We start from the raw sequence: 15,000 nt of genomic DNA on the forward strand, positions 1-15,000 counted from the left end.
ATAAATAAAATACATACTCCACTGTCATTGGTAAAGCACTTTTGTTTTCATGTTTCGTTGTGAATATTGTGTACGTATATATATAAACAAGTTGATTATAAATTAAGGGCAATTTCAATATCTACTTTGATAATAGCAACAGACAAAAAAAAAATATATATATATATATATATTAAAAACAATAAATATTTTATATTAAAAAGAGTTTCACGATTTATGAAAAGTATCAAATATTTGAAAAGTACAAAATATAAAATTCGATACAAATAAATCTTTCGTTTCGTATTATTAATATGTCTGATTCATAAAATCATGAAACTTCCTTAATACATTTTTTTTTTCTTTTATTGCTTATAACAAACGATATATTCAACCTACCCTTAATTTATAATCAATATACATATACATATATGCAAATACATATACGTACATAATATACACGTAATTACGTACATACATACGTGCTAGAAACGAAGGAAAGTGGAGATAAGAATAAATAAATAAATAAATAAATAAATGAACTAATAAATAAAAAAACAAACAAACAAACAAACAAAGAAACAAACAAATAAATAAATAAATACAAATGAAAAGGAGTCGCGTGTAAATCTAGCCAATTATTTTTTTCTTTTTCTATTTTTTTTTTTTTTTTTTTTTTTTTTTTTTTTTTTTTTTTTATTGCCATTTCATTTCCATCCATCTTCCCTAAATATAGCTATCATCATCATCATCATCATCATCAACGTTTTTCAACGTTAAAACGTGTGTCTGTTCCTTTTTTTTCTTTTCTTTAATCTTTTTCTTTTTCTTCGATTTTTTTCTTTTCTTATTTCTCGAAGAAATTTCGAAAATTAAGGAAGAATCTGCTTGGCAAATAAAAATGGTGTGCAGTTAATCAGTCCCATGCATGGTATTATAGTATATATTACTTTTTACACTAATATCGATATTAATTTTTTGTTGTTACGTGATGGACTTTGAGTAAGCGTAATAATGGACGTATAAAGAAATAAAAGAAATAATATAAAATAAACGTATCATGAAAAAATAACTCGGCTCGACGATTATGTTGAAGCAAGCGAAGATGAGATAAGCATTATCATCGAAAGTAAGATGTGATTTTAACGAAATATTCTTTTATGTGTCTGGATAAAGAAGATAGTAAGTACATACTTGATCTCTCTATCTCTATCTCTCTCTACCTCTCTATCTCTCTCTCTCTCTATCTCTTTCTATCTCTATCTCTATCTCTATCTCTCTCTCTCTCTCTCTCTCTCTCTCTCTCTATCTCTCTATTTCTATCACTTTATTTTTATTTCTTTTTTTATTTTTTAAAACTCGCGACCGATCTAACGTATTTATTGAAAAATTTATTTGTATTCGCGTTTTATCAAGATACTCGTATATCCGTCGAGCCAAGAATAAGAATCGTTGTTGTTGTTGTTGTTGTTGTTGTTGTTGTTGTTGCTGTTGTTGTTGTCGTTGTTGCTGTTGTTGTTGTTGTCGTTGCTGTTGTTATCTGTCCGAAAGATTATCTCGTTGCCAATGTTCAAGAAAGAAAGGAGCGAAAAAAAAGATAGAAAGAATAAAAGAAAGAAAAATAAATAAATAGATAAAACACGTGTATAAGAATATTTTTACAAAGTGCGAACGTTGCCAAAGAACGATTATGATTTTTGAAAATAAACGCGAGATAAAAATTATTTAGAAAACTTAAAACGTTACGTCGATCAACGTAAAAATGTATATTTATGTAATATGTATACATATAAATATATGTCAGATTTAAGTGCATACGAGCGATTATTTCCTTGAAAATTTTCTTTTGAAATCCATTAAAAATCCAAAAAAAAAAAAAAAAAAAAGAAAAAATAGTGAGAAGAGAAATGCTTCTAACGAATGTTATATGATGTCAAGAGGGATACATCGCAATAATGATTATTCTAATTTTTTTGAAAAGCTCCGTCAAAGTCAATATGTTTATGTAAAATAATTATAATCTTTATGTGTCCCTCATTAACGCATTACAAAATTTATTTCGTAACATTTTTTTTCTTTTCTCCTTTTCTTTACATTTTTAATACTTAAGAAAATAATCATGCGTATACATTTAAATCGGACGTATCGGATATATATACATATATATATATATATATATATATATATATATAATATATACCTATACATATACATATACATATACATATACATATATATATATATATGATTTGATTTGTTTTGGTTTAGAATGTTGGAAAAACGGATCCCAAAGTAAATTTAATGCCGGAAGATATGCGGTAAAAAAAAGAGAAGAAAAACAAAACGAAAAAAAGGAAAAAGAAAGAAATGAAAAAAATAAAGAAAAAAAAAAAAAAAAAAAAAAAAAAAAAAAAACAGAAAAAAAATTTATAGGAGCACAAGAAGAAGCCCGTATCAGAGACGTTATGTACACAAATAAAAGAAATTCCCGTAATACCCACACAAGTTTTCCGTGTCGAAAGTCTCCTACACCATCGGCAGTTTTTAAGATACGTTGCTTGTTTCTCCAAATCCAAAAAGTCGAAATCCTTCGTGAAACGCTAGAACTGCGAATATATGTGTTTGCATGTGTGAAATTGTTGTTTGGCAAAACAAAGCGAGATGTTTTATTATTATGCGGAGACTATGTTGTTATCATTTAAGCCTATCAGTCAACTTTTTTTTGCAACTTATGTCAATAAGCTCAATCACTATGCAATTCAACTGATATTTATGTATATATATATATATATATATATTTTTTTTTTTTTTTATTACTATTATTAATCAAAATACGTATTTTATATATATATGTATATATATATATATATTATTTTTTATTATTATTATCAATGAAAATGTTCGTATGTAGCGGTGACGAGAATCAAATGAAAATTAATGAAATGAATGCATGTGAATTTTGAAGAGAAAAAGAAAAGGAAATTAAAGAAAAGGAAAAGAAATGATGAGAAAAGAAAATTGAGCCGTTCTAAGTCTAGTTGGAAATCTAGATTGAAAGAATACGATTTTAAAACGCATCGTTTCCTTCGATAATATCGATGTCGCACGTTTAATTATGAAAATAGAAAAGAAGGGATAAAAGGAAACAATGTCTTGTTCTTTTTTTTTTTTTTTCTTTTTCTCTTTCCTTCTTTTTGTTTTCTTTTCTGTTTTCTTTTTTCTTCTTCTTTTTTTCTTTTGTTATTCTTTTTTTTTTTTTTTTTTCCTTTTTTCGTCTTTACTTTTCTTCTTGTCGTACCTTTCCAATCCGCCAAAGGCATGATAAAAAATTTATTAATAACTTCTAAGATTAAAATCATTACGTATCCTTGATCAATCCAATAATTCTTTCAATCGACTTGCGCAACACTGCTCTGAAGGGGGTTTGAAAGAAGAGTATGAGTATGGTCACCTTCGGAACTTGTCCAATTTTTCCAAAATAAAAGACGCCGAAATCAAATGCAACTGATCCAGGGATTTCGAAAGAAAGCTTTTCAAGAATAAAAAATATATCGATTACTTCCTGGGTAAAAAAGAATACAGAGAGTGACTACTGAGAAAATATATCCTGATGATCTACTTAATCATCTTTATAAATTTCCCTTCTAAAGGGATTAATTTATTCTAATAATAATAATAATAATAATAATAATAATAATAATAATAATAATAATAATAATAATAATAATAATCATAATAATCATAATAATAATAATAATAACAACAACAACAATAATAATAATAATAATAATAATAATAATAATAATAATAATAATAATAATAATAATAATGATAATAATAATCTAATAATAGGGTGGACATAAATATGACGGATTATAAAAAACGTTTAAGAATAATTATCGGTCGCGCGACAAGGGTTTTTTTTTCTATTTCTTTTGTTATTCTTCCACCTCCCCCTCTCTCCCTCCTACCCTCCCACCCTACCACCCTCGGCCCACCCAATTTAATCTCTCGAATGATCTTTGTTTTACCTAAATAATCCATGAGACGTGCTTGGTTGAATCTTTCCATTTCCATTATTTGAAATGGCTGGAGTTGTTGGTGGTTGGGGCTCGCTGGCTGATCTTTGAACGAGTGCCGGTGGTCTACCAGTTTGTCTACCGGAACCTGCTGGTGCAGTCCCAGGCATCATTTCTATACTAGAACTCTCCCTTGAGGAATTAAGAGTCTGTTGGAGCAACGTCAATATCAATCTTATATCCCCCGTCATTGAGTGTTCCAATGATGTCACTTGTTTCGACAATTGATCTATCCTAGCATTTATTTCTTCGATAGGTCGTCCAGGTCCACTTTGAAAGTCTCCTTAAATCGTACAAAAAATAATTTTAATATATATATATATATGTATATATGTATATATGTATATATGTGTTCAAACGGGAACGTGGATCATGTTATAATTATATCAAGATATTAGCCATTGATAGATACCATGAGAATGAGGATGTTGTGGCGGTGATGGGGTTGTATAATGACTGGATGTAGTAGACGTTGGATGTATAGCATTTTGACTGAGGCAGCTTTCACCGGTGGCAGAACTTCTACGTGTTTGTTTTGTCAATGGCGTTGTCACTGATACAAAATAAAATAATTTATATGTTAAGAATTACATCGCGTTTATATTATGGGATATTTTATATGTTACGATAACGTACAATGATAATGTATATACAATGATCGCCGTTTAAGATATATTACAACTAAATGCTCTAAACGACAAAGCTATGATTGTAATTTCACGTTAGAAAGTGGAATCGATCCATAAACTTATTTTATATACTCTCGTAATGATGTCTCCCAACTTGAAGTCTGGATTCCGTATAATAATAATAATAATAATAATAATAATAATAATAATAATAATTTTCTAATCTGTATCTCTCTCTCTCTCTCTCTCTCTCTCCCTCTCTCTCTCTTTTTCTCTTTCTCTCTCTCTCTTTCTCTAATGATATAAATATCATAAACACATAACGATGCGCGGGCTTACTGACCCAATGATCTCAGCTTAAAAGAGGGATTCTACTTGCGATAAAAAACTTACTCTGTTTGGCGAGGTAATCATGACTCGTTAGAGGCTGCAGATGAATCTTGTGCTGTCGTAGGTCCGGTATACTGCGCTTGAGATGGGTTAGCATGCCTGAACAACCATGTTTTCAAGGTGTTAACGAACTCGGGAAAAAAAACCAAACGCAACCGCAAAGCGTAACACACCTCGTTTCACTTACAAAGTAAAACTCTTACAAGCAAGAAGAAGGAAGATAGAGAGGGCGGCCAGGGGGTGTGGGGGCGGGCGGGCGGTCGTACGGGGCGGGGGCTATATAAATGTTTCGGTATAATTGTTTCGATAATGTAAAACCGAAACATAGTATAATATTTCCAGCTGAGAAAGAGTCAAACGTACTTTCGAACAAATCTACCAGGGATGTGAATGAAAGAAAAAAAAAAAAAAAAAAAAAAAAAAAAAAAAAAAAAAAAAATATATATATATATATATAAAAAGTAGAAAAAAAAAAGAAAAGAAAAGAAAAAAAATGAAAACGCTTAAGATATTTATCTTCAAGAATGATCCCACTTTCAATAGTTCGAATATTAACAAAAAGAAAAATCTTCGCACGCATTTTTTCTAACCCTTCTTTAATATGTGTCATCACGCGCAATATATAATACAATATGAAGAAGAAGAAGAAGAAGAAAAGGAAAATAAAAAAGAAAGGAAGAAGAAAAGAACGAGATGTTCTGATAATGAAGAGAGAAAAAAGAAAAAGAAAAAAAAAAGAAGAAGAAGAAGAAGAAAAATAGGCGGATCGAGAGATGATAATATCCGTATCGATCGAGGGGGATCTATTATCGTGCAGTAAACCACATTCCTCAAACAGTAAGAAAAAGACAGGCACGAAAATTGAAAGGTCGATTTTGAATAATAAAATACTTAATGGGATATATTATGGAAGATGAGATTGATTTGCTCACCGGTAATAGAATTCAATGTTGAACTCCTTTGCTTCGGTTCATCGAATTCCAAATTTAATGGCGTAACATCTTGACCAGCTTTGTCGGTACTAAATTCTAATATACCGTGGCCGCTACTTTTGTCGCTGTAAATATTAATTTTATATTTAATAGATATGCGACATTTCGATGTGAGTGAAATAAATGAATTAAAGAAAAAAAAAAAGAGAGAGAGAGAGAGAAGAAGAAGAAAAAAGAAGAAAAAAGTAAGAAAATAGAAAGAATAATTACTAGTCTTCTTGATCGTCCTGCAAGGAATCTTGTCGACCGGTAGGGATAAGATTGGTGCCAGGACCTCCTCCAGGTCCTCGACGGTATCTTGGTGGACGGAAGGCGAATCTCCTGGCGTCGACGTCGACGTCGGTTGGAGTGCTGACAGGAAACCTTGCTGACATTGGATCAACACCGGCTTGTTCTTCCTATCAAATGAATAATTTCATATTTCAATAGATTGAAGGATCTCTCTTCGCGGTTTAATTAAAAAAAAAAAAAAAAAAAAAAAAAATAAGAAATAATAAACATCTCAACTATGGGTGTATAAAACTTACATCTCGCATATTGAATGTAATCTCTAGATTTTGACTGAAGTGATTTGAAAATTCAGGATAAAGTGCCAAAACGTCGAGTAAATCGTCTCTGTGAATCTTATGAAGATCGCAATAGGTCAAAGCACGAACGTTGCACGAGGATTTTCCAACTGTTGGATAAATACAAGGATTTTCACCGAAAATGTCGTCCTTCCCGAGTATGGCCATTACGATGTCGTCCTTTAAAATTTCTATACTTCCACGTGATATAAAGTAAAGGGACGTCAAGACGTCTCCGCGATGGACTAATGTGTCACCCGGTGGTGCATGCGTAGTTTTGAATTTTAAAGACAATGCCCTGCGTAAAGAATTAAATTGAAAAGAGAAAAAAAATTGAAATTATTATTATTATTTTTCTTTGTTTTGTTTTTTTTTTCTTTTTTTTTTTTTTTTTTTTCGTTAAAAATTGATATTATTTCTCTTTTGATCGATATATCGAACCGTTCACAAGGCGAATCGATTAATTCCACTTTTTGAATTATTTAAAATTTAAGTGTCAAAGAGCTTGACGGTTGTAATCATTTTTTCTATTCATAATAAATTTCTCTAATCTTCAAGTAGATTATTCGATATCATTAAAAGAGAAAATTTTTTTAGATGATCGAATGAAAAAGAAAAAAAAAAAAACATTTATCATCAGAAATCAATCTGATTAATTTCATCCTCTAATGTAAATCATTACAATAATTCACCATTCAAATGTACCAACAAGACCTTTAATCATACATTCTACAATGTTTTTACGAATTTATATTTCAAATGGAAATTATAAAAAATAATTTATATTATTTTATCGCATTTCTTCAATTTTGATTTATTTCTCTTTTTTTCTTTTTGAAAAGTCAATCGATTTGACAAATGAACGATTCATATATTCGTCGTGATTAAATTTATTATATACCTTAAACAACCTGGACTGGCACCCTCGAAGGCTCTACAATTGTTTAACAAGTTTCTATTTAGATGAAGACAAATGTCAGCCTGAAGGCACTCGGGAAATCCTTTGAGTACGCTGTTCATATCAATCCCATTGGTATAAGTCCAGGCATGTTGAAAATATTCTTCCAAACGTTGTCGAAGTGGATTTGGTATTTGATGGAATCTTATGAACTCTCTAACCCTGAGCATTTGCGTATGATATCTTGCTGTACCACTGTACAATCTTTGTATGATCGCCGATACATTGCCAAAGATACTGGCGTACATTAGAGCTATAAAAAAAAAAAAAAAAAAAAAAAAAAAAAAAAAAAAAAGATAAAAAAAGAAAAAGATAATTCAATTAAACAACGTTACATTATATTTGTAATAATATTATAACGTTTTGTTCGATTAAAATTTCATATACTTACATCCTATCAGCATAACGATAATAGTAAATATTTTTTCAGCGTCCGTATTGGGTGCAACGTTACCAAAACCGACGGACGTTAAACTGCTGAATGTGAAGTAGAGTGCTGTTATATAACGACTCTGAAAAAGTAACGAAAGAAAATGTTAATAATTACGATGAAGTAAATGAAAATTTTCTCTATGAGATCGTATAGAGATTTTATTTCTTTTTTATTTATTTATTTTTCCTTTTTTTTTCTTTACCTTTATACTCGGTCCACCTGTATTGTTGTGAAAATAAAATTGATGAGTGTCATTGGCCAGAATATCCAACCAACCGACTTTACTCTTCAAGGTCGGTCTTTCCGCATTTCCTATGGCATACCTTTTGGGAGAGGGGGAAGAAAAAAAAAAGGAAAGAAAAAAAAATTGATCAATTTATTTTTATCAATTATTAATGTAAAACAATTTGTATCGTTCGTTCGTATCTTTGAATAATGTAGACAGGTTTTCTTACTTTTTTTTTTTTTTTGTTTTTTTTTTTTTGGCAGGAGTGGCGGATGGGCAAGAGGAAGGGAGATATTTTTTTTTCTTTTTATTTATTTATTTATTTATTTTTTTGTTTTGTTTTCTAACTCACCATATACAGGCCATCCAATGTGCAATGAGCGCGAAACTGGCCATTAAAAGGAGCAAAACCGCGGCTCCGTATTCGCTGTATCTGTCGATTTTTCTGGCCACCCTAACCAAGCGTAGAAGACGTGCGGTCTTGAGAAGTCCGATCAAGGTCGTCGTCTGAAAAGAACGCGTCATTTTGTCCATCTAACACGGCTGACCGATCATTTCAATTATATCGTTTTCTTTTCTATTTCTGTTCTTTCTCTCCCTCTATCTTTTTATTTTTCTTTCTCTTTCTCTCTCTTTTTCCTTTTTCTCTTTTTTTTTCTTTTTTCTTTTTCTTTTCTTTTTTTTTGGCTTTTTCTCCTTATCTACCTACCGATCGATAGCGCGAACGTTGAAAAAGTGAACGTTCAATAGCTCGAGAGCAATGAAATTAATTGATTAATTAATAAATAATTAAGTAAAATTACAAAAAAAAAAAAAAAAAAAGAATAATCATATTCGATCGAGGTAATAAATACACTATAATAATTTTAATTAAATATCCAATGAAACGTTCGATCTAAAAGGGCATTTAATATTATTAAAAAAAACTCGATAGGGAGATATAAATCCTTCAATTTTTTCTTCTTCTTCTTCTTTTTCTTCTTTTACTTTTACTTTTACTTTCACTTTTTCTTTTTTTTTTTTTTCTTTCTTTCTTTCTCTTTATATTCATGGATAATAATACCGAGTATTCATAGAAAGTTACCGAGTACCGTACAAGATGAACGATGTTCAATATTTCAATGTAAGTAACGTTATAGAGATTACGACAAGAAATGTCAAAGTTCGTCCTCATCTTTCTAACATTTTCTTTTTTTTTTTCTTTTTTATCTTTTTTCCTTTCGTTCGTCTCTTTTTTATTCTTCCTATCCCTCTCTCTCTCTCTCTCTCTCTCTCTCTCTCTATCTCACTCTCCTTCCCCATTCCCTAGCCAATTTCACTTCTATATTTTATGGAGTAAGATGAATTCTATTCGCGTTGCCATTACCTCGATCGTTTCTCGGTTGCGATATATTTATGTAATATATCCATGTATATCGCACCGACCTATATATATATATATATACATATGTAATAAAGTCGTTCTATACGTTATTACATTTACTAAATGATATCTTCTTTCGTAGTAGTAAAGAAAAAAAAAAAAAAGAAAAAAAAAACAAAGAAGAGAAAGAAGAAATAAAAATAAAAAAGAAATTTATGTCGAGCGATTGTAACGTTCCAACTTTTTGTTTTCTTTTCTTTTTTTTTTCCTCTTTTTTCTTTTCTTTTTTTTTTTTTTAGAAAATTACTTTGTCTATCGACATTAATTTTTGACATGATAAATGCTATTATAGGGCAGTGGGCGAGCGGGCCGGGCGGTGAGGAGAAGAATAGAAAGAAGAAAAAAGAAGAAGAAGAAGAAGAAGAAGAAGAAGAAGATGATGAAAATAAGTTAGAGGTATTTATTACATGCTCCCTCTTTTATTCCTTACCTGTGATAGATCGATACAAAACTCCTAGGGGCGACTTCCGAATCGAAGAGTTTTCAATAGAAATTCAAATTATCGTAATATACATCTACCTTATTCTGATTGACAATGATAAAGATAGATAGATTGATCGATCGATTTATCGATCGATTTATCGATCTTTCGAGATCAATCACGGGATCGATCAGTAATTATTGTGAAATTTCATTTACTAATTTATTCACGAGTAATGTCAAATTTTCTCTTTCTATTTTTTTTTTTTTTTTATTGTCGCGTTCAAATTTTCACAAACTACGACGTAAGTGTAATATCATCACAATTTATCGTTATGGTCGAGTCACGTGACGTAACAAGCCAAATTCGAAATAATTCTTTGGCAGTGGATTTTTTTTCTCACCGTTTAAACTCATGTATATATTTCTCGCACACGAACGACGTGTGCGCATATACATGTAACATGTACAATATATATAAATACAAATCACACACGCGCGCACACACACACACACATATATACATACGTATATATATATATGTGTGTGTGTGTGTGCATGTGTGTGTGTGAATATGTATGTGTACGTTCGAAGAAGTACAAAATCGATTTAAATTTTTCTCTTAATAAAAAAGATTCTTTTTTTTTTTTTTTTATTTTCAGCGCATGCAAATCCATAATATATTTGCTCGACATATACATATGGACAAATATACAAATATGTATATACACAAGGCAGATTATTATACGTAGTTGGAAAGACGAAGCGTTCAAGCGACACAAGTAACACAATTTTATATATATACATATATATATTATAATATTTATATATATATATATATATATATATGTATATATATATATATATATGGTCGTGTATAATATAATACACAAAGTATTCTTCAATGTATACGTAGTATATATATACGAAACGCATGCTTATTTCATTACTTCGTGATTAATAGATTTGATGTAAGGTCAAAGTCATTTTTTATTTTTGTTTTTTTTGTTTTTATGGCTAATTAAAAAGAAAAAAAAAGAAATAAGCAGAAGAAGAAATTTCATATTGCATAAACATTGAACAAATCGCACGCGTTTCGGATTCCACTTATACATGAATTGATTGTATGTACATAAATCGTAGTATATAATATTTATATAGGTAGTTCTCTGATCAAAGATATTTCAACATTATTAAGTTTTTATATATATATATATATATATACGAAAAAGAAATCAAATCTTTTGTTTTGGAAACACAGTACAATACGTTTAAATTGATCAAAAATGCAAATCTTTATCAAATGAAATTAATTCATTCATTTATTTTAAATATATATACATACATATATATATATATATATATATATATATATATATATATAACAAGCAAGAACTATCCATATATGTAATATAATACCACAAATGTAATATGCAGCGTAATTACAAACATGTCAATGGATCGAAAGAATCAGAATTAGAATTGGGATTAGGAAGGATGGAATCGATCGGTATTAGGTTCATTGGATCAATTTTACAAATGGGTTTTTTTTTTTGTTTTTGTTTTTATACAGCTTGCAACGAAAGCATAAGAGAACTGGAAGAGTTACGAAAAAAAGCTCGATAACGTAAGAACGAGATCGACGTAGTCTTGAAACGTTGAAAGAATAAAAAAAAAAAAAAAGAAACAGGGGGAAAAAATAGGGGGAAGAAAAAATTAAAAAAAAAAAAAAAAAAAAAAAAAAAAAAAAAAAAAGAAAAAAAACAAAAGAGAGATATCCAGAGAAAAGACGGCAAAAGCTTACGTACGATCGTTTCAAAATCCCGCTGTTAAATTTTCCTATTGGATGCTTTGTTTCTCTATTTTGGCCCTCTGCGTCTCTTCTGTGTCTTTGGTGTAAAATACGTCTCTTCGTGTGCTTGTGTACGCGCGCGCACGTGCGCTATTATACGCATAGTTCTTGTGTACGTTCGCACGGACGATTATAACGAAAGTATAAGAAAGAAAGAAAGAGAGAGAGAGAGAGAAAGAGAAACAAAGAAAGAAAGAAAGAAAGAAAGAAAGAAAAAGATAGATAAATAGAGAGAGAGAGAGAGAGAGAGAGGAAAAAACGACCCTATAAATATTTAGTTTCTTAATTACGAGCATTTCGTCACTAAAATAATTTAAATAGATATTTTCGAAATTAGATAAAAAATAAAAACAATTTTAATATTACTTTCTTTCAATTTATTCATTAATTGTTTTATTCTTGTTACCGTAAAGATGTAAGTGTTCCGTTATCGTTAATCGAATTCGTCGCGAATAATATTTAAAACGCGGATTAAAAGATAAAGAAGAAGAAAGAAATAAAAAAAAAAAATAAATAAATAAACAAATAAATAAATAAACAGAGAACGTGCATCGCAAAGAAAAATAATTTCCATTCGTTAAGCGTGCGATAATGCGTGCCCGTGATATAATAGATATAATTTTAATTAATTAATTTGGATAGTATCGATCGATGATAAGAAACGATGGATGGATGCATCGAAACGCTCGTAAAGAATCTTTAAAACAACTCTGCAACCCCTAATTAAGCGATTAGAATGTTTAATATATATCTATATTTATTTATTTATTTATTTTTATTTTTATATATATTTTTTTTTCTTTATTAATACTTAACACTGTATATTTATATAGTTCTTGAAAAAGGACATATAGAAAAAAGAAGAGTATTTTTTTTTTTTTTTAACTTATCGTATTATATTATAAAAATTTGCGAAAGCTGAGTTATAGAAAAAAATAAAAACAAAAAAGTATATATATATATATACATATATATATATATAACAATAATAAAGTTATAAATAAATAAATAAAAATAAGAATGATAAATCAAACCATCTAAAAGCATTTTTTTTTATCCGAATCGCTTTTAATGAATTAGAAGCATTGAATGTTGACTGTATTGTAACGGGAGAGGAAAAAAAAGGACGAAACAAATAAATCGTAATTTCATATTTCATAAAAATCGTAAGCTAACTAACTACTAAATGATAACTATGCAATATATGTATATATATATATATATATATATATATATATATATATATAATAATTATTCTTAACAAATATTGATAATAGATATAAATTTGTTCATATTTTTCGTTCAAAGAAAATTTCTAACGGAATAACTACTACGTATTCTACCTATTTCGATACTAATCGTAAAAAAAAAAAAAAAGAAAAAAGAAGAAAAAAAAAATTAAAAAGGGTTTATAAGACAAAATTCAATTCAATCCAAAGATCAATATTTGTTAGGGGACAATCATCTAATAGTCATTCGCTAATATATCTATCAAAAATTATTATGTATTATATATATATAATGGAAGGATATCGTTCGCTTTCTAATAACTCTAATATCATCGTTTCGCATCTAATATTAATGTAATCATTCCTTTACGAAGTAATTAGTGATATAAATAATATACAATATGCGTAAAGAATGTACATAAATGAGAAAGAAAGAAAAAGAAAAAACACAAAAAAAAAAAATAAGGTATATATATATATATATAAAAGAAAATTTTATATGACGAATCTCTTACACGTAGAAAAAATAGAACGTGAGAGATAGACTGTATGGAATTGTAAATAAGAACGATCCAGCAATAATTATTTTTCTCTACAATATAGACCAAATTGTATATCGTCAAAAAAAAAAATAAAAAAAAAAAAAGAAATAAAAAAAAATAAAAAAAATAAAAAAATAAAAAAAGCATTTATATATATATATTTACAATTTTTATATTATTCATACTTGTATATACCTGGATAAAGAAAGAAATAAAAATTTATTTATATACATGCTTATGTTCCAAATCGATGAGATTAAAAAAAAAAAAAAAAAAGAAAAAATATGGAAAAAAAAGAAAGAATTTTCTTTTGGCAACGATCTAATCGCACAAGAAAAAAAAAAAAATCATCTAAGCTTGATCGATCGTAAATCACAAATACGTACGTGCATATGCATTTGTAATGCATCAATAACAAAAAAAAAAAGTGAACATTTTTTTTTCTCATCTTTCTTTTCTTTTTTTTTTCTCTTTTTTTGTTTTTTGTTTTCCTTACAAAAATGACACACGGGCAATGGTTGGTTGTCCTTATTCTTTGCTCTATTGTCTTTCTAACGACGATGACGACGACGACGACGACGACGACGACGCCAGCAGCACCGAGCACTAGATAGACGTTGTTAAAAATAGGCTCAAAATCTTTTATACCACGAAGTATACTCAACGAATGCTGCGCTACGTTAATTTTTCTCCGCTCGTTTTCTTTTTCTTTTTCTCCCTTCCTCATTTTTTTTCCTTTTTTTTCGCTACATTTTTTCTCCCTAACTCCCGAACCCACCCCCACCTCCAACTCCCTCCCGCCAACCAACTCACTCACGTTTTTTCTCATATCTTTTCTTTCCTTTTTTTTCTCTTTTTTTTTTCTTTCTCTTTTTCTTTTTTTTTTTTTTGATCACTTCAAGAATTGATCTCGCGACAGCAACGACACGCATGGAATAATATATGCTTCTTCGTGATATTTTCCTAAATAAGAAAGATCATTTTGGTAAGATTGAAAAGAATCAAAACAAGAGGAAATAAATAAAACGAAAAGAGGAAAATTGTAGAAGATAAAAATAGGGTAGGTAAGTAAAAATGTATTTATTAAAAAAAAAAAAAAAAAAAAAAACAAAAACAAAAAAAAAAATTCGTTATTTTTCTTGTGCGAAGGATCGTTTCTCTTCCATAGCGAAATTCTTCCCAATAATTTGCAAATTAATTTGATTAAAGCTTCCTACGTATTAAAATGGGGGGTTGCAGTGTTCCTTGTTTATATTTTTTAAACAAATTACATTGTTCAAAC

General features: G+C 29.0%; 1 protein-coding gene across 22 annotated transcripts in view; it reads right to left on the bottom strand.

Moving 5' to 3' along the window:
• Positions 1-15,000, bottom strand: part of LOC124951557 (potassium voltage-gated channel unc-103) — a 151,216-nt gene that overhangs the window by 4,088 nt on the left and 132,128 nt on the right. For 15 of the 22 annotated variants that reach the window (XM_047500133.1, XM_047500287.1, XM_047500192.1 and 12 more), the window contains 12 exons: positions 8,605-8,759; positions 8,229-8,349; positions 7,985-8,105; positions 7,537-7,846; positions 6,597-6,933; positions 6,280-6,467; positions 6,010-6,134; positions 5,081-5,176; positions 4,471-4,611; positions 4,011-4,341; positions 3,431-3,508; positions 2,481-2,585 (listed from right to left, as the gene is read on the bottom strand). In XM_047500133.1, coding sequence (XP_047356089.1) covers positions 2,481-2,585; positions 3,431-3,508; positions 4,011-4,341; positions 4,471-4,611; positions 5,081-5,176; positions 6,010-6,134; positions 6,280-6,467; positions 6,597-6,933; positions 7,537-7,846; positions 7,985-8,105; positions 8,229-8,349; positions 8,605-8,759 — 2,108 coding nt within the window. The remainder of the gene's footprint in view (positions 1-2,480; positions 2,586-3,430; positions 3,509-4,010; positions 4,342-4,470; positions 4,612-5,080; positions 5,177-6,009; positions 6,135-6,279; positions 6,468-6,596; positions 6,934-7,536; positions 7,847-7,984; positions 8,106-8,228; positions 8,350-8,604; positions 8,760-15,000) is intronic. The other 7 variants (XM_047500238.1, XM_047500229.1, XM_047500221.1 and 4 more) reach the window with 4 other exon arrangements.

This window comes from Vespa velutina, chromosome 1 (assembly GCF_912470025.1).
Source record: "Vespa velutina chromosome 1, iVesVel2.1, whole genome shotgun sequence".
In the NCBI taxonomy this organism is placed as follows: Eukaryota; Metazoa; Arthropoda; class Insecta; order Hymenoptera; family Vespidae; genus Vespa; species Vespa velutina.